The sequence below is a fragment of the Centroberyx gerrardi genome, chromosome 20, assembly GCF_048128805.1.
Source record: "Centroberyx gerrardi isolate f3 chromosome 20, fCenGer3.hap1.cur.20231027, whole genome shotgun sequence".
NCBI classification, from domain to species: domain Eukaryota; kingdom Metazoa; phylum Chordata; class Actinopteri; order Beryciformes; family Berycidae; genus Centroberyx; species Centroberyx gerrardi.
The window spans coordinates 5,375,636-5,395,884 of NC_136016.1; the positions used below are offsets into that span (position 1 = coordinate 5,375,636).

Genomic DNA, 20,249 nt, shown 5'->3' on the forward strand with positions numbered 1-20,249 from the left:
GACATGAACGTGAGATGGAAAATTTGGAAGTGATAATGAAAAAGTTTTTATTTCTTTAAAAAACACATTTTCACATTCGACAATAAAATGGTTCGGTCAAGCCTCGTTACAATTTTTGATTAAAAGTTCAGCAAGTGATAAACTTTGACCGTATCAAATTATTTAGGTAGAATACATTGTCGTTGCATTTCATATTAATTCACTAAATAACCCACCTACAACTGGTGGCACTAATTTTAGTTGGTCAGACACATTCAAAGGGCAAAAAAAAGAGTGGGAATTTAGAACACTTTTTGCCTCACAGTACCAGGTTTTCATATTCAATCTATTTTTACATACAAATATTACATTATGAACTGGATATAAAACTGTTGGATTAAAGCTGGAGTCTGTTATTAGAGCCACGATCTTAAAAACTGCAGTTATTAAACAAAAATGAGTGAGTACATTTTAGATACATTTCAATGGGAATGTACAGTAAACACAAACAGGCCAGTGAATGTTGCTGTGCTCTGAAATTTGAAAACTTCATACCAAAATGACATAATAGCTAGAATGACATAGCACCTGTAATGAATTGGAGTTGTACACTGAAATCCGGGTTGTCACTTATCGCTGTTTCCTACTCGATCATGAGTTTCTTGAGGGAGTTGAGATACGCCGGGATGAGGGAGCTGACGGACTCGTTGTCGTCGTTCAGGATCTTCTCCCCCCTGCCCTCCGACCCCACGGAGCTGGGCGACCGGACCAGGCCGGGGTACGGTGTGCTGTAACCCTGCGAACACACACACAGAGAGAGAGAGAGAGAGGAGGCTCAGTGTCAGACCATCATCATGTCACGAGGCTGCTATTTATAGACTTCAATACCATCCGACCTCGTATGCTATCTGAGAAGCTGTGGACTTGGTTCTGTATGGATCAGAATTTGGCGGGTTGGATAATAGATTTCCTGCCTGAAAGTCCCTAGCAAGTCAGAGTGAATGGTGTGATGTCAAAGCAGCTTCTTTTCATCTACAGCACTGCTTGGTCTCTCCCCTTTTGTACATTCTATATAGAAATGACTGCAGAGGTCTATATGAAGCCAGTCACGTTATTAAGTACACTGATGATACTAGTCTGTTGCAGGAAGGGCAGTTGGGACATGGGCCAGTGGTGGATGATTTTATCAACTGATGTGACGGCAGCTTCCTTCAACTAAATGTGTCTAAACCAAAAGACAGACACTATACTTCATGTTGAAATACAGTCTTAATGTTGATTAGAAAGTTATGCCTTGCTTATGCTTTCTATATGAAAACCTGGTTTGGGAACCTGAATGTGGCAAACAAATCCAGGCTTCATAGTGAAGGCTGCAAGCAGAGTCATAAGGCTGCAACAGGAGCAGCTATTTGAAAAACAAGTAGTGAGAAAAGCCAACAGTATCCTGACTTGTCTAGTCCCTGAATTAAAGACTACCAGGACTAAGAACTCTTTTGTTCCACATGCCATTCACTTGCTAAATTTGCACACATGATACGACTGCCACTTACTGCACTTTGCACACAGGTTTTTTTTTTTACTGATCTCAGTACTGCAAGGCGACAGTTGAACAGCAGTTAGTAAACTAATGTTATGGCAATATGACTATGAGTTAGTGTAGTTTACGGGACTCACAGAGGAGTATCCTTTGCCGAAGCTGCCGCGGTTCTTGGTCCTGATCTTGGTGAGCGCTGACTCGGCGATGTCGGCCCGCTCCTCGGCGTCGTCCAGCTCGTGGACCGTCTTCCTGTACTTGGCCAGGTTCATGTTGGCTTGCTCCTCCTATGATAAGAACGGCATGTGAGATGAAAACGGACAAAACAATGGTAGTCGAAGGTTAGATGTTAAGAAATGGGTTTCTTTCACTGGCGCCATTTGGCATCCCTAGCTGAACTCAAATGAACCAAATGCTTACTACCGATGATGTAGTGGTAAATAAAAAAAGGTGGGTGAACTATGACCTCCAGTCGGTGATAATCGTAAGGAAAACAATCACCACTATAGAAAAAAATATATATTTTGAGAAAAGCATCAATTTATGCTCTCTCCCTAAGAAAGGCCATATCCTCATTTAACTTTCATGGGAGTTTTTCCTCATCCTCAGTTGAGATTCTAAGGTTGGGTTTCATTTTCATACATTTTTTTTCCGAAATGTGGGCGTTGAAACCCTTTGAGACTGTAACAGCGATTAAGAGCTATACAAATAAACTTGACTTGACTTAAATCCGCCTTAAACTGGGTAAACTGGGATTCGGTGGGGTTTATTTCCCACTACATCCCTGGATTAAACATGCCTGCATCATCAAGTGACAGCAAAGGACATCTAGTGTAAGATAAAAGGATAAAAGGGGTTCAGAGAGGTAAGGAGACATACGGCCTCCTCCACTTGTCTCTTGTAGGCCTTCATCTTGTTCTGCAGCCTCTCCACCAGCTCCTGCATCCGCTGCTGGTTCTTCTGGTCCTCCTCGGACTGGAACAGCAGCTCCTTCAGGCGCCGCTCGTTCTTCCGCAGCGTCTTCACCGTCTCGGCGTGCCGCTTCTGCTCCGAGTCCAGCTCCAGCTCCAGCTCCTTAACCTGCACAGAGATGCACGACACCTCTCTGATTGTAGTTCTTGTGTGTGTGTGTGTGTGTGTGTGTGTGTTTAACCTTTATTTATCCAGGAAACGACAACTGAGCACACATGCTGTTTTCCAGTAACACCCTGCTTCACTATATACACACATATACCTATATTTACACATATATACACATTAACACCTGGGAGCTGCCCAGTAAAACCACAGTCCTCTACACTGTAAAAAAAAAAAAAATCCATCTTCATTCAGTCATTTAATCTATTATGGAATCTTAAAATCTTATTTTTCTTAAAACAAGAGATATTTTCCCTTGTTTCAAATGCAAATCAACTTGTTTCAAGAATTGTTATAATTTTCTTTTATACTGGTGGAGTGATCTGCCTTATTCTGCCTTGTTTCAAGATATTAACAGTTGCTTCTAGAGAAACAAGTGAAACTATAGTGAAACTATAGTGGAAACAAGTTGAATTATCAAGTCAACCCATTTGCAGGTTGTTTTACTTGTTTTAAGAAAAATAATATGATTTTAAGACTAAATATGAGACTAAATGACATGTTAAGATGCACATTTTTTGCAGTGTATTGTTTGCCACTGCGCATCTCCATTGGAGCAGCTATGAGTTAAGTGCCTTGCTCAAGGGCACCTCAATGGTAGTTGTTGAGGGAGGGGAGAGTGTTCACTTTCCCCACCCACAGTATCTCAATCAGTCCTGGGATTCCAGTCACACAAGACTTCTCTTGGCTATCACATCTGTCTGTGTGTGTGTGTGTGTGTGTGTGTGTGTGTGTCTGTGTCTGTACCTTCCCCTCCAGTTTCTGGATGATCTTCTTGCCTCCTTTCAGAGCCATCTGCTCGGCCTCGTCCAGCCTGCTGCTCATGTCTTTAATCTGGGCCTCCAGGCCCTTCTTCACCCTCTCCAAGTGGAGCGTGTGCTCCTGCTCCAGACGCAGCTCCTCCGCCACTCGCGCCGACTGCAACAATTAATCCACTCATTTACAAAAGAACTTCTTCTCATAACTGTATATAGAACAAAATTCAACCGCTATAATCTATTGTCCTGCGTCCTGTTTTACCTCACAGCTGGCCTTCTTGGCCTTGTCAGTGGATCCTCTCAGCTCGCTCTGCAGCTCCTCATGCTCTTGCTGCAGGGCCTGCAGGTCCACCTCCAGCTTCCTCCTCCCGCTCAGAGCCGACTGGAACTGAGGAGACAGATATGGGACCAAAGACAGTTAACAGGCAGCTGAAATAAGTCCGTCTCGATATGGTGCCTGGTGACAGTCTAGAGTATTTTCAGTCTGCCATTGAGTCTCTATTACATTTTAGTTTAGTCTGACAAAAGTAGACTAAGCTTCAATTCCAGACAAGTCAGTCAAACCCCAGATCACCTGGTTGTTGAGGTCGCCGTACTTGTCGCTGGCCTCCTGCAGCTCAGTCTCCAGGGCCTTGCGGGCTCTCTCGGCGTTCTCCAGGGCGCCGCGCGTCTCCTCGCCCTCGCCGGCCAGCAGGAGGCAGCGCCGCTCCATGGCCGCCTGCTCCTCCCTGCGCTCCTCGTGGCTCCGCACCTCCTCCTCCAGCTGAGCCTGCAGCTCCTGGGACAGAGGGGGAGGGAGCAGAGAGGAGGCGAGATGTGAGATGCAGAAGCAGTGAAGTAGTCTCGTTGAGTTAAACCGCCGCTGTAGACAAACCTTAATCTGCTGCTGCATCTTCTTGCCGTTCTTGCTGAGCTCGGCGTTGTTCTTGGTGAGCAGGTCGACCTGAAGCTCCAGCTCGTTGATGTCGGCCTCCAGTTTCTTCTTCAGCTTCAGTCCCTCGGCCCGGCCTTTGACCTCCACGTCCAGACTGGCCTGCAGGGACTCTAGCGCCCTCTGGTGGCTTTTTCTGAGACAGGAGGAGAAGGAAGGGATGGAGGTAAGAGGAGTTAGAAAGATGAACGGAGATACACATCACTCTAAAGACAGTGAGGCTGCGTTTGAGCATTCAAAGGTCTTACCTCTAAAGATAATGTACCACGACTTTGCGAAAGGAATAAAGGGAGATGGAGGAGAGGATGAAAAAGAGTTAAGTTAAGAGTGTCAAAGAGTGTTAGTCCAGTAGATGAGGAAGTAGTCACTGGTCTGAGGAAGCGGAGGTACCTGGCAGCTTCCATCTCCTCCTCCTTCTCCTGGAGTCTGCGCTCCAGGTCGCCTTTAGCCTGAGAGAGCTCCAGCTGCAGCCGCAACACCTTGGTCTCCTCCACCTGGGAGAGAGGGGGGAGGAAGAAACAGATCAAGAAACAAAGAAAAAGAAACAAAAATGCAAAGAAAGAAAAAAAAAAAGAAACAAACAAAAAGAAAGAAAGAAAGAAAGAAACAGAAACAAAATGCAAAGACAGAAAGAGAAAAAAATTAAAGAAAGAAACAAACAAACAGAAACAAAGAAATAGAAACAAACAGTAACAAAGCCAATAGAAAAAGAAAAGAAAGAAAGAAAAAACAAAGAAACAGAAGCAAACTCAAACAAACAAAAAATATAAAATAGAAGCAAACAGAAACAAAGAAACAGAAACAAAAACACAAAGAAAGAAAAAGAAAGAAAGAAAGGAAGAAAGAAAAAAGAAACAGAAGCAAACCGAAACAAACAAACAAAAACATTAAACAAACAAATAAAAAAAATAGAAACAAAGAAATGGAAACAAACAAAGAAACCAAAACAAACAGAGCGAAACAAAGAAAAGATACAAAGAAAGAAAAGTTGGAGGAAAAGAATTACAATGAATCGTGGATGAAGGGATACAGAGGAAGAGGAAGAGGAAGAGGGTGGACAAACCAGAGTGGTTGCTAGACAGACTCACTATGTTAAATGTGATGAAAGTTGACATAAGGTGAACCGAGAGCGAACATATGCACACTGTTCCTATAAGGTGAAAGCATCGGTGCATCCCAGCCGTCCCAGCTGATAGGCAGAAGCAGTGAACCATGTACTGTACCTCTAATGCAGCCTCAGACTCCTCCAGCGAGGCCTGCAGCTCCTCCTTCTCCATCTCTATCTTCTTCTTGGCCTTCTGGAGCTCGTGGACGCTCTTCCCCCCGTCCGACAGCTGGTCTGTGAGGTCCGCTACCTCCTCTGCCAGGGAGAGAGGCCAGTCAGACAAACTCAACCCTCTATTTTCATTTTTAGATATGATTTTGTCCATGACTATCTATTGTAGGTAGAGAGATAACAGTGAAACTATGATCAAAACAGTCATTCTTCTACATTCTCTAATTGTGTTCACTTCTTGTAAATGAAATAATGCTGAAGTTTAACAATTCATCACTTTGCTGGGGACCCCCCGGAACCCCCTCAACGACCCCCCCCGGTGGTCCCCGGACCCCACGTTGAGAACCCCGTACCCTGGTAGGCCTTGTTCTCCCTGCGCAGGGCCTCGAGCTGCTCCAGCGCCTCCTCGTGGGCCGTCTTGAGCTTGAAGAGCTCGGTGGCGTGCAGCCTGCTCTCCTTCTGGCAGCTCTCCACCTCCGCCACCAGCTCCTCGCACTTCTGCCTCCAGTCGCCCAGCTGCTTCTCCAGGACCCGCTGCTTCTTGTCCAGAGCCTGGCCGCAGCCGCTGGCCTGCGGGGGGGACGATATGGTGAGGGAAAATAAGAAAGAGAAGTGTGTGGGACAGCAGCAGTCATGTGATGTGTCCATACCTTCTCCAGGTCCATGCACAGCTCTTCCACCTCTCCCTGCAGCCTCTGCTTGGTTTTCTCCAGGGAGGAGCACTTGGCCTGGGTGGCTTCCACTGCCTCCTCAGCCTCCTGCAGCCGGGACGCCAGCTTCTTCCTGCCGGGCGCACATTATTTGGAACATTGAGATACCAAAATGCTGTAGAAAGTAATGTTGAAACAAGTGAGAACATCTGTCAGTGGGGTGAGATCATTTCACTGGTTTCCAATGCAGTAGTGGTAACATCTTGAAATAAGGCAGATGTAAAGTACCAGTAGAAATACAGCAGATGCAGTACACAAGATACAGTTATGTCACTGTATTCAAGAAAATTCTAGAAAGAAGTTGATTTGCATTGGAAACGTGAAATTACCAAGTTTGAAGACAACTAAGATTTGTAGACTCAATGCTAGATAGAATGACCTGTTAAGATGCACTTTTTTTGCAGTGTACATAAGGTGAATGCACGTTTTCCCTTACAATTGAATGGAGAAATTGTCACTCTACCTTAAAGAGTTTAATCTCTGTTGGTTTCAATGGAGAGTTTCAGTGTCACAGAGTTTAAATAATGTTTTACAGGCTATTCTATCTGATCATGAACCAATTTTGTAAGAGACGCCGCTTTATAGAAGATTTGTCTGTGTAACAGTATGGAGTTTCTTTTGTAATTACTATAATTTTTTTCATCTTATTTCATTCTATGTATACATTTTTATCTTTAACCACTTCCCTTTTCAATTTGTTTTTATTTTTGCCTTTTTCTTGTGTCTTAATATTCTACAATTTTTTGGTTTTTATGCTGTCCTGTAAAGCATTTTGTAAACTCTACTTTTAGATAAATGCTATATAAATACAGTTTATACAGTTTATTATTATTAGTAGCAGTAGTTGTAGCAGTAGTAGTGGGAGTAGTAGTCAAAGTAATGTGGTTGTAAAAACACTACAATATGCGGATACTTTAATATTACTTTAAATAATATTGCAATGAATGTGAGACTTCTGCAGGAGTGGAATATTGTTTTTCCTTGTTGAAATATCCTACGTTCACCCCCTGAACCCCCCCCCCACCCACCCACCCACACACACACACACACACACACACACACACACCCACACACACTCCCCCCCCAGCTCACTTGGCCTCCTCCAGCTCGTCGGCGTGCTGGATGCTGTCGGCCTCGTGTTTGGTCCTCCAGTGCGTCGCCTCGCTGTTGAGCTTGGAGACGAGGCGCTGCAGCTCCAGCTTGCTCTCCTGCTCCTCCTCCAGCTGCTCCTTCAGCACCTCGCACTCCTGCCGCACCGAGCTCAGGCTGCTGCTGAACGCCTGCTTACACTGCCAAGGACAGGAAACAACAGGGTCCATCAATACAAACGTATGTTATGTGGCCAAGCTTTGTTCAAACCCACAGAACTTGATTTAAATTTCTAGTCAAAATCCCAAGGTTTCCAAAGATACCAAATATGTCATGCTGAATTACAGGGACATGTGTATAAATGATGCACAAGACATCTAGATTTTTCCATTTGATGTGAAAAATGGTCTTGGGATTGAATATTTCACCTTGAATTCTGATTTTCCCCGTAAATTTCCCCTTAAGTAGCTTCAAAGTTAAAACACTTTTTCCATACTGTATGGTAATGCCACATACATGTTCTGTATCTGCTTATTGCAATGCTTCATTGAATCTATATCATGCATACATTAACTGAAATGTTCAAACCCAAGACACCGTTTTTTATGGCTGCACCATTACATCAAATGGAAAAAATCTAGATGTCCTGTGCATCATTTCCATGTAATTCAGCATGACATGTTTGGTATCTTTGGAAACCTTGAGATCTTGACTAGAATTTAAAATAAAGTTATGTGGGTCAATAAATGATTATTAATGACTGAATCAAAAAAATGCATTTTGATCAAACGTTTTCTGATGTGGGGCCTCCTGTAAAGTTAAATGAGCCTTGGTTTGTGGCGTTTGGTCACATTCTGATGCTGAGATACATATTGAAAAATCTTTCCATTTTGAGTTCAAAGCACACACACACACACACACACACACACACACCTTGACCTCCTCGTCCAGTTGTTTCTTCACATCTTCATGTTGTGATTGGACCAGAGTCTTGGAGCGGCTGAGCTGGCTGGATCTGCCCTCTGCCTCCTCCAGCTGTCGACTCAGGTCCGCATTATCAGCTGACAGCACACAGGAGAACATCCATAATAAATACACAGTGTAACATCAGTATTAAACTCTATATGGGACATATAGCAATGCACAAACACTGACATACCCACTGTAGGCTAAATAAAGAACCTGTTATCAAGCATGCAGTGTGTTTTTTTTGTAATTTCCTCAGTTTGGTTACAGCTGCAGATGTGGATTATATCATGTACATTATAACATTCAAAAAGGCTTTGTGCCAACTGGACTTCATAGAAAATATTTTCTGCAGGTTGCAAGGACATTTGAGGCCATTCCACTAACACTGGAAGACTCTATCTACTAAACAGACTGTAAATGATTCCTTTTCCAGTAAGTTACGATCAAATCTGTGTCTGTTTCCCCATTGATCTGCACTGGATGGGCAAATATGGGTCATGTTATACTGTAAGATCTGAATAGAAAGGAGAGATTCCATGCACACTGCCTTGCAATACACAGCACTTTACTGCTGAGCTTTTGGCGGACAGGACAAAAGAACCACTACACAGGTGGACCCTAGTCCAATTAACCAATCACAGCATAGTATTTTGAATCATTACTGTTGGTTAGAAATAGTACACATCAATACAAATAAAATTACAACATCACATTGAGGATTTTAAGGGATGGTCTTAATATTTATCCAAATAACCAATCACAAAATCATCTTTCGAATCACTAATATGCTGCTAAACCCTCTCTCTCTCTCTCTCTCTCTCTCTCTCATAGAATGTGCTGACTTAATGTAACTGCCTGAGTGCATCTGTGTACCTGTGAGTCTGTTCTTGGCCACGTTGACCTCTGTGAGCGCCCTCTGCAGGTCGTCTCCTCTGCTGTGGGCGTCCGACAGCTGCTCCTCCAGCTTCTTCAGCTGGCTGTCTGTGGATGCCTGCAGAGCCACACACACACACACACACACACACACACACACACACACACACACACCAGCAGAGATGATATTACAGCAGTGCATCTCAACTTGGGGCTCTATAGGGAGGGGGTCGCAGGATGAGCTACATGATCAATGCGTTTTCTTGTGAGATAATGAATATCTGCAGCCCCAAGGCTTCTTCCAATAATGAATCAAGGGAAATAGCCTGATTTCAGGTGAAGGCAAATTAGCTTTGTGCTTTGGAATGATATATGATTAGTTAAATCTTTACACAATTACAACCCCCGATTATAATGCAACCTAGATGTTTTTGAGTAGCCTTTTGTTTCATAACCTTTCATTTTTACTTTGATTTTGCTGGTTACTATATCTAAATCAAAGGCAAAAGACTCTTTAATTTAACAGGTTTTCATTTGATGCTTCAAGGCAAGAAAAATGTAAAAAAAAAATATCCTGAAAAGAGGAAATAAAAATCATAATTTGTTGTCAAAGTTCACCGGCCTTTGTGTTCTTGCATCACTGTATACTAGAAATACATACTCTAGCATATGTACTCTATAAAAGACAGCTTTGTCCCCGGAAAAGGCACATAACCCTACAACAATATTCACTGATCAGAAAGGAAATAGTTTGTGAGAGTCAAAGTTGACCCAGTTGACTGGTTATAAACCTCACTACTTGATTCCTCAGAGCTTTCTAACCTTGGCCTTCTGCAGCGTGTCCAGGGAAGCGGCCAGGTCCTCCACCTCCATCCTCAGGTTCTGCTTCTCCTTCTCCAGCTTGGCCCTGGTCCGCTGCAGACCCTCGCACTGCTCCCCCAGCTCCGCCATCGCGTCGCCGTGCCGTTTCCTTAGCGACGCAGCCAGCGCTTCCGACTGGACAGAGGACTCCTCAAGGTCCCGCCTCAGACGCTGGAGCTCCGCCTCCCGCTTCTTGTTCACCTCCATCTGTTAATGGTACACAGGCTGTATTTAGAGGCTTGAATTTAAAGCTGCTATGTTGCAGCCCCGCTTTGTGATTCATGACGATAAGACAGGTTTTTTTTTACATACAAATCTCAACTAGTGCAGCTTTAAGGTATATCTAAGAATGTAAGGCGTGTGTGTGTGTGTGTGTGTGCGCATGCATAACTAGTTTACCTGTGAGGCCGTAACACCTCCAGCCTCCTCCAGTCGGTCAGTGAGATCATCCAGTTCTCTGGTTAAATCTGCTCTCTGCTTCTCCACCTGCCAAACACACGGACATTCAAGAACAATGATGGAGATCAGTATTGATAAATATTGATATTGATCCTAGAGTGTAAAATTGCTAAACAAATCCCAAGTGATTCTCTGTCCATGAAAGACATTATCAAAGTCAGATCATTCCTCATCTGTAATCACATTAATGTATAACCTTCCTCTGCTAGATGGCCTAAAATAGTAATAGAAGTGTACTTTTCCTGGTTTATCATTCATAAAAGTATTTTAGTGGACAGTGAGTATCTGTCCATCCTGGCCCTAAAGTAATTCCCAGCACAGGATATTTAACCATCAGGGGATCACAGCGTGACTGACAGCCAACAATAGGAAGTGATCTTTCCAGAGATCAGAGGTCAGGAGAGTAGCAGGCAGCCAATCAGAGCGCTGCAAGGGTTAGCTCCTGTCACATAGTCCAAATATTATCTGTGAGCTTCTGTTTCCTGCGCATGTTATCCAGAGCTCTGTTCACAGCTAGATAACCTGCAGGGTGGAACCATGCGGATGTGTTTTACATCTCGCTCTTGTTGATGTGATGCTGGCTTTTCATTTAAATTGCATGGAGGATTTAGCAGAGACTTGCCTTTTATTGAAAATCGGATACCGTCCAGTTATGACGTCCACCTCCAATAAGATGGATATGATGTAGTTTGCTTGATTATATATTTATTGTAGAATTGATCAATACTACACTTGTTGTCTATTGGAAGCCCTTAACCTGAACTGATTCTAATGCAACATTTTGATCAGATTCCAAACACGTTATTATGTATTATATGTAGTATTACATATACATTATTATTATTAATAGTAGTAGTAGTAGTAGCAGTCGCAGTAGTAGTAGTTTTAGTGATTATTATGCTGGATTTAAATTAAAAGTTTTAGTGCTGTTTCAGAGGCCTTTCCACCCTGACAAGAATACAATTTTGAGAGAAACACTTCATTTCAGCATTTTTAGTATGAACATGGTTAAATTTATGGATACTGAATATTGACTATTGGCAGCTTCAATCCAATAGTATTGAACCCTGATATGAACAGTCGAACATAACACAATTTGATAGCTTATATCATTCATCAAACTGAACCAGGCATTACAAAAGGAACACTAAACATATCTGTTGCATAATAAATGCACCAACCAAAATATCACAAGCTCCAGAAACAGCAATTTGTGAATGACAATGAAGCTCGGAGGCATTCTCACGCTCCGACGTGGACGAAGCACACATGGAGAGGTTTTACCAGTCTGTAACGCTGCGCCATTAAACGCACAAACAGCCAGCGCTCTGCCTAGTTAAAAGCACTTGTTGTTTGTGCATCGGTCTTTTACAGCTGTTTTTACAGACAGCCGTAGATGTCGGGGACCTGGTCTGTAAAAGCCGCAGTCCCAGGCCCCCCTGATAGCGGCAATGAGTCGTCAATGCGCCTCAGGCAAGGGAACACAAGGGAAAACAGATGATACTCAGTGAAACCTGAGGGGGCCGGAGGGAGTCTGTTCTTTCAGACCCCCCCACCCTTTCCAGCCCCCACCTCACTCTCCAAAAACCTGCAGAGTTGGAGTCTGCTTTGAAAGTCACATCCTTCAACCTTAATCCACCCCCCTACCCTGTGTGTGAAGGGTTAACACCGGAGCACTCAGCTCACTCATCGCTCTCCTCCACACCACTGACTGAGTCAACAGCTCCTCCGGATCAGCACCACCCGACACCCCACGCAACACTCTCCATTCAGATGCTGAACGGCGGGTCAGTGCTCTGAAAAAAGTGGGGAGATTCATCTGTTTTTGCACGAGAGCGTGAAGGAGTAGGAGTGTGTTTCTGTTCAGTCTGCGCACACATGCCATTGTACGTTCACATATGTGCTTTTTAGGGTTAGACCAATATATTGGGCTTTTATTAAATATAGCATGTCAGCCAGCCAGTGGTGTCTACCTCCGACATGATGGAGGTCACTCATCCCTCTCTCCTGAACACAGCTACAGTGATTTTCTTTGCACATTCAATTTATTCATTTAATTGTTCAACTTTGTTTTTTGTAAATTAATTCTTCATTTAAAAGGCCTGATGTATCCCAGAGTTTCCCTTACAGTTGATTAGGTGGAGTGGGTCACCCTGCCTTAAAGGAATAGTTCACCCCAAAATGAAAATTCGGTCATTAACCACTCACCTCCATGTCAGTGGAAACTCCACTGAATTTTGCCCAAACAGTGAATACACACCAAGTTAGTCCCTGTCCAAACTATTAAAGTGCACGCAGAATGGACCTAATTGCTGGCGCGTTCTCAAACAAAGCATTGTCAATGAAGAAAATACAGGAGATAATGAGGTCAATATTGGAATTCTGGACCCACAGTGCCAATTGTTCGGCTACCACTTGGATTAGTTGTTTGATGGATTTGATGGACATTTTATGTTTTTTTTGCAGCTGTAAAAACATGGCCGCATTAACAATTAGGAAGAAGTGTAAAATGGAACTACGGGGGCCAACTCTGTGTTTGGTTTTCATACCTACTTCCGTGGAGCTTCAACTGACATAGAGTTGAGTTAAATGACTGAATTTTCATTTTGGGATGAACTATTCCTTTAAAAGGAGCTGCTAATGCACCTAAAAGAATTTCATTAGCCTGGGTTTCAATGGAGAGTTTTAGTGTCCCATGATGGTCTAAATGCTGTTTCAGAGGCAACTTAAGTCTAAAAATATTCGTACCTGCCTTCAAAAATCCATACCAGTCGAATCCTGGTGCTTTTACATACCATACAGACTGAATTTACATACATACCGAGAGTGTAAAAGTACAGAAGGTCTGCGCCTGAGTGAGTGTGAGTACACTCACACTGTATACATACATGTGTGTGTGTTTGTGTGTGTGTGTAAGACCGGCTGGCATTCCAATTGGGAGAAGATCCCGTGGAAAATAGTGCTGTCTGTCAGCCTCTATCTCCTGATGCTATCTCCCCCTGCGCGACCCGAGGAGCAGAGCCTAACAATAGCGAGCCTGTCTGCGGCGGCGGTATGTTGTATTTGAGCTTCCACGAAGACGAGGCAAAGGCTGCGGGACAGATAAAGGTCCCGGCGTGTCCCTGCCTGTCTCCCCCTACCACTCTGTGGGCTTGGAGGTGGGAGGGAGACCTGCAGCACCATTAGGAATACCACCCAGAGCGGGGAGAAGTGTGCAAAACACACCCTCTGGGCCTGCTGTCATTCTATTCAGCAGGGTGAAATATGCACCTTTCCGTTTCTGCCTCTACTTACTGTAACATGGAAACTGCACTCGGTCTTGAGGGGGGGAGGGGGGCGACTGGGTTCCGCGGCTTAAACACACACGTTCTTTAAGTGAGTCTCGTTTGAAACAACAAGCAGTTAAAGCGCCCACCTCGCTAGATTAGCTTTATATGAACCAGGCCCCCAGCTTTAAGCTTTTTTACATTACAAAGAATACATCTTGGCAACTTGGCTGCGGTGAAAAGGAAGGGATGGAAAAAAGAAAGGTCTGTCCTTCCATTATGCTTCTAGGGAGCAAGGCGAAGGGGATTACAAGAACCAGAAGGTGTATTGGTGTGTGTGTGTGTGTGTGTGTGTGTGTGTGTGTGTGTGTGTGTGTGTGTGGGCAGGAGAGAGAGAGAAAGATCGGGAAATAAGAAATAAGAAAGAGGGGGGAAAAAGGATGTGGGGGCTCCCTCTCCGCCTCTGGGGTTGCCCTGTATGTTAATCAGAAACACAAGGTCTCCCCCCCCTTTGGTTTATTATCACAGGTGCAGATAGTTTGGGGTGACCAGAGGCGCGGCACCAAGCGACTGTACCCCACCGACTGGCAGCGGATCAGCCATCTTTTTTTTTTTTTCCTTCTCCTTCACATCCCTCCATCGCTCCACTTTTCCTTCGCTTTCAATCCACAAACTCTTACAGCTACATTAACGGCGGTGCCAAGCTCATCCCAGAGTTCCTTGGCTTCCTCCAATCACCCCTGCAGCCTGACAGACAGACTGAAGGCTCAGGTACGCTTCATTGCATCAGGTGTGGTCTTACCCATTAGGCAAAGGTAGGCGACTGCTTTGGGCCCCGGCAGCCAGAGGGCCCCACAAATAGAACTAATGTAAACTTATTTTTAATCAATTTAAAAGAAACGTACCCCTCTTCTTGTTACAATAAATGATTTCAATCTTGATGTTTCATGGGGTCTTTAAGGTCATTTTCCAAGAGAGAAGTAAAAAAAAATAAAAAAATAAGTAAAGCTACCCATGGGGCGGGAAAAACAAAAAAAAAGTGCCCAATTTGAAGGTAATGTATGGAAAGGATGGATTAAAAAGGGAAAGGGGGGATTCAGGGGGCCCCATGCTTGCCTTTGCCCAGGGCCCCCAAAATCACTAAGTCCGCCCCTGCATCTGCAGTGGAGAGGCTTCATTAGAGGTGTCTTGTGGGTAGGTATACTGTACCTTGCCTCTCATGGCCCGCTCTGCATCCAGCTCCTCCTCCAGCTCCTCGATGCGGGCCTGCACAGAGAAAAAGACAACAGAAATGTATGAAATATATGCAAATAAATAACACTTTCACTGAAATGTGACTAGAATATCAGTCGTTAGAGCCGTTATCTGCAGAGATTCGACAAGCCAAGTAGATCATTCTGACACAGAACAAATGGGGCGTCACCTCTCCAGTGTGTTTGCTATTTCAGGGCAGCAGTTGTGCGGTGAGGCCGTCCCACACACTCGCCTTTCTCTCGGGCTCTGGCATGCCACTGGCTTTTTTTCCTCAGGTAGCAATTTAGAGCAAGAATGTCTATAGCCACCGTCATTATCTGTATTCTGACCCAGGGCTGGGTCTGCTATGTCCGGTCAGCAGGGCAAAAAAGCATCCTCGCCATTTTCATGACATTCTAGGAACTTTTTTCTTTTTCTTGCTTTTGTATCCCTGGCTGAAATTCAGTCATGCATTACCAAGCAGCATCATGATCTGAATATACAGTGTGTTTAAAATGATACACGAAAAATGAATTCTTAAACATTTTTAAGACCATAACCCAAAATGAGACATTCTGTCCTTTCTGGCAAGCAGGCTTGTGAAATCTAGTCTAATGATAGTGAAAACGTAAAATTAGATTTGTCATGTGGGAATCTGTCCGAACCCCCCCACCCCCCGCCCACACACCCAACCCCACACACACACACACACTCTCTGACTCTGGGTCCCAACCCCTGTTTTTTTTACACATGAAACTCCTTGGTAAAATGATACTGCACAATACATCACCGTTTCTGTAGCTACTGCAAAACTAAACGCTCATCATAAACTTTTGCCATATTCTGCCTCCAACCTTCACAACAACGTCTTGTTTTAGAAACAGTATACACACAGATCGACCACAGTGAATTCCCCTCATCACAACTCAATCCCTTTTTGTCCTTTTTGACATCAATTTCCCAACATGGCCGCATCCTTCCAAGTCGTGTCATGTTGTGCGCGCTATCTCCGGCTCTATCATGTCTCGGTGTCAGGAAGTGTGTCTGACATGGCGTGTAGCCCCGGGCCATTCACTGTAATAACACCGACCCTTTACTGATGTGGTGCAGCTCATTCAGCGGCTATACGGCACAGAAAGCTCCCCAAATACTCCACAATAAGACATTTTCAGGCAAAATAAACACACACGCACCAAGTCTAGACTGGGATCATCTTGCAGCTGCACCATCTTTGATTCGATAGCGATTTAAACAGCTTGTCAATGCAAGGGGAGTTCATCTACATGCCTTAAAAAATGCCCCATAGGTGGGCTCAGCCATCTTAACAGTCTAATACAAACAACATAAACTTTTCCTTTTTTTCCCAGCAGTTAAAGCTAAAAGAAGAAGACACAAAAAGAGAGAGAGTGCAATAAAATAAGGAAAACTCACATGCCAGCGCAGGACCTCTGTAGAGAGTACAGCCATGGTGAGGCAGCAGCAGCCCAACTGACTGACTGACTGACTGTCCCACACACACACACACACACACACACACTCACAGACACACACACTCACAGACACACACAGCTTCACTCTGTTGATCCCCTAAGGCATTTTACTGTCCACACCCCCTTGTGCATGCACGGCCTCTCTGTCTTTTCCAACACACACACACACACACACACACACACACACACACACACACACACACACACACACGCACACACACAGAGGCACACACACAGTTCCCCACTCACATATCTGTTTCTTGTTAGATTTCCACTTTCCACAGCCTCAAACCAGCCTCAAAATAAATATTGTGGAAGTAATACAATTGTAGAAAACATAGCACACTAACAGTGTTAAGATGTTTGGGACTAAAAACACTTTAAAAGCATTGAGAGAGCAGCAGAGAGCTTTATTGATTCATAAACAGGCTCACTTTTGCACACTTTTGCATAAAATTGATTGTATTCTCGATGATCCCATATTTTCCTCTTAGGAGCACACTTAGAGGCAGGCAGGGAAATAACAAAATTAGCCCATCATTACTGAGAACTGGTGGAGGGTTTGATCTCCGTAATTGTATGTGCTTAAAGTTTTAGCTTTCTTTTTTTCCGCTGCACTCCGAAAACCATAATAATTGTCCATAAATTGCAATCAGATGTTGTTGCCTCGTCGCTGATGTCTCCCCGCTCCTTGTGTCTGAGGGGATACTGGGCGGCGTGGGCAGTCATATCCTGTGAGCCCCCCCAGCGGAGGGGAAAACAAGAGCGCGGGCCAAACAATCGGGGAACGCCGCTGGCTCGCACACAGGGCCCGATCGCACGGCCTCGCCTCTGCGTCCAACGCAGATCGTTTCGGACCCCCCCCCATTGACGCGATCCCGGCCATACTGTCCGCATATGCAGGGATAATTCGGGACTTCTCGCTGGAATCCGAGCCCTTTGTTCTTTTAAACGCCTTCAGATGGCAGCGCGCGGCTTCCAGCGGCAACCGCGAGACCCGGCTGTTTGATTGGCTCGGGGGGGGGGATGGCCGGGCGATGACAGGGCCTGTTGACTGAGGGCTCTTTACCTCATCGAAGCCTCGCAGGTGAGGACGCGAGGTCAAATCAGCGGTGTCCACTATTACGTGAATTACGGGACGTCTTTTCAGCACAGGTGCACAGTGAGACAGAGGGAGGGGCGGTGGAATCGGCTGCACATAACTCTGCAACATGGTCAAGGCGTTTTAAAGGGGCTCTGTTATAGGAATTCAAGTTTTCCTCTGTTTATGCGATCAAAGATGTTTAATGAAGACGTTGTTTAAATGTGATTTTTGGTTAAATTTGAAATTTATTGTATTTTCAAAAATGGATCCCTTTTTTACAGGCAGTTTTGACTCCAGTCAACGCATCACAACTGGACTCGCTCCTGATTGGCTCCCCTCACTAAAGAATTGCTGAAATCCTTCTAATCAGGCCAGTTTGCAGCATTTGAACTGGAAAGCCTCCGCTCAGCAGGTTGAGCTCATCTGAATTAGAAGAGCTGCTGTTGTCGGCCAGTCAGGGTCCAGCATTGTGACTGTTCAGTGTTGGTGGCACGTAAAGTGTTAAAATTCCTTGTTCCCAGCATGAAACAGTTATGTGAAGGAGGCATGACTATAAACAGGAACTAGTCTCACATTGAAGTAGCATGGTGGATGGGAGGATGTGTTTGTCTTCAATGCCGACGACTAAGGTTCAATTCCCAGCTTGTTCAAATGAAATTTCTACCGTGAGTCAAGTTTGAATTTGTAGCTAAAATTTTTCTTATTTAACCATGACCAAAGCCTTTTCCTAACCTTAACCAAGTTGTTTTAGTTGCCTAATCTTAACTGTTAGCCAACCTTTAGCTGAAAATGCCATGTCCAAGTCATGTTATTGTCACATAATCTAATTTGTTATGGAGGAACCTAATCTTCACATAATTTGTGTCCATTTCACAACTTTATATGAGATCATGTTGGTCCTACCTGTCAGGACTTATTCTTCAAATTCATTCTCCATTTATTTGCAAAACATTACAAAGAACATTATTCTCATCCTGAGTCATAGTACATTTGAAAACAAAATCGTGAAAACTGCATGAAAAAGCGCCATCCGAACGCAACGACGACGACCACCACAGCACGATCTGACCTCACATCTCCAGAGAAACATCTGGCGTAAACAGACAGCGGGGCAAGAGCTGAGCTTTATCTCCTCAGATCGTGGCGAGCCCTTTACAGCGCCGCGGCGGTGCGTAACTGCTTTACGGCCGTGTAATAAAACCTCTAAGAGCGTGGGGGCCGTTGTAAGAAGAAGTAACTCATGGGACTGCAGGCCCCGCAACCCCCGGCGTACTCCCTTCAACCCTGCTGCTTTGAATTACAGCGCACTACAGAGGGGGGGGGGGAGGCGGCTTCATCATAAAAGATACACAAAGCTATCTCATTGAGTCCGCTCAGTATGTGGACGTATTCATGTGACCTTTATATCAAAACCAGACGCAAGTGGGCGACAGACAAGACGGACGGTCCAATCGGCCGGCCCATCTGTCCACCTGCATCTTTATCAGTAGTAGGAGGAGAGGAGTCCCAACCGAACGTCCACACACACACATACACACACACACACACACACACACACACATAAAGGCCTCATTGTGAGATAGGGAGAATGCCAAAGCTACAGTAAATGTGAAAACATGTCCACCCTCGCAGACCCACGGATCGCCTTTCACTTGTCCAATCAGAGGCGGCGGACGGACAAAGACGCTCTTTATTTTCCCCCTGACAAACCTCTGGATGAAACATCAGGCTCCCAGAGGCATCGGCGGGGCTGAGGAGCACTACCTGAACTTTACAAGCACGCCGTCTCTCTCTCTCTCTCTCTCTCGCTCCCTCTCTCTCTCTCTCTCTCTACTCATCTCCTTCCCTCCAACAAGGGCAGACAGACAGACAAAACACATTATCTGCAGCATGCACCAGTGGCACAGATAAAAGCTCTCAGGCTTGTTTGATTCGATCGCACTGATGACACAGATTTACGGTAAAAGCCTCAGTATAAACTTCACTTTCCTCCTCATTTCCCATGGCTGTTTAAATTGCTGTGCAGAGGCAGGCTCAACACAGTAAATAGAGCATAAAGCCAACAGAATCAAAACAGCTAACACTCACTAACACAGTCTTAATCTTCTCATTAGAAGATGATTATGTGCTACAAGGAATTTAAAGAGGTAATTCTAGATATTTTTTTTTTTGTCTCCATCTTTGGCGCTCTGTCTGTTCAGCCATGGTGGCTATCGCTGCTCATGCTAACTACCCAGTTCTTCTTCTGTTTATTCCAAACAAACAGGAAATGTAAAACACATCACTTCCTATGGGCCAGAAGATTTTTCCCGGGAAAAGTCCTACCAGACACCGGGTGTTTAGAACAGCAAATATAAAAGCTTTCATGAACCGGCTATAGGTTGGATCACTATTGTGTTATATTAATTGGTGATTAGTTATTTATATGAATATGTTGTAGATTGCCACTTTAAATTAAATATCAAAATGACTTAAATCCTATTGTAGTCACATATTAATATCTTAAAGGGGGGGTATCCTAGTATGTGGCAATTCTTAGTATTTATGGTGATTTTGGTACTTGGAGGTGTGAAGTAATCACAGTAAAAAAATGGAATCAT

At 44.4% G+C, this 20,249-nt stretch overlaps 1 protein-coding gene across 3 annotated transcripts in view; it reads right to left on the reverse strand.

The window, feature by feature from the left end:
• Positions 1–30: 30 nt before the first annotated feature.
• Positions 31–20,249, reverse strand: part of LOC139918325 (putative uncharacterized protein MYH16) — a 43,148-nt gene continuing 22,929 nt past the window's right edge. For all 3 annotated transcript variants that reach the window (XM_078290688.1, XM_071907645.2, XM_078290687.1), the window contains 17 exons: positions 15,052–15,108; positions 10,517–10,603; positions 10,079–10,324; positions 9,257–9,374; positions 8,348–8,475; positions 7,418–7,614; positions 6,266–6,398; positions 5,969–6,185; positions 5,563–5,699; positions 4,730–4,833; positions 4,283–4,475; positions 3,983–4,186; positions 3,671–3,796; positions 3,398–3,568; positions 2,393–2,593; positions 1,654–1,800; positions 31–775 (listed from right to left, as the gene is read on the reverse strand). In XM_078290688.1, the coding sequence (XP_078146814.1) occupies positions 623–775; positions 1,654–1,800; positions 2,393–2,593; positions 3,398–3,568; positions 3,671–3,796; positions 3,983–4,186; positions 4,283–4,475; positions 4,730–4,833; positions 5,563–5,699; positions 5,969–6,185; positions 6,266–6,398; positions 7,418–7,614; positions 8,348–8,475; positions 9,257–9,374; positions 10,079–10,324; positions 10,517–10,603; positions 15,052–15,108 (2,619 nt within the window). In that variant the 3' untranslated portion in view covers positions 31–622. The remainder of the gene's footprint in view (positions 776–1,653; positions 1,801–2,392; positions 2,594–3,397; positions 3,569–3,670; positions 3,797–3,982; positions 4,187–4,282; positions 4,476–4,729; positions 4,834–5,562; positions 5,700–5,968; positions 6,186–6,265; positions 6,399–7,417; positions 7,615–8,347; positions 8,476–9,256; positions 9,375–10,078; positions 10,325–10,516; positions 10,604–15,051; positions 15,109–20,249) is intronic.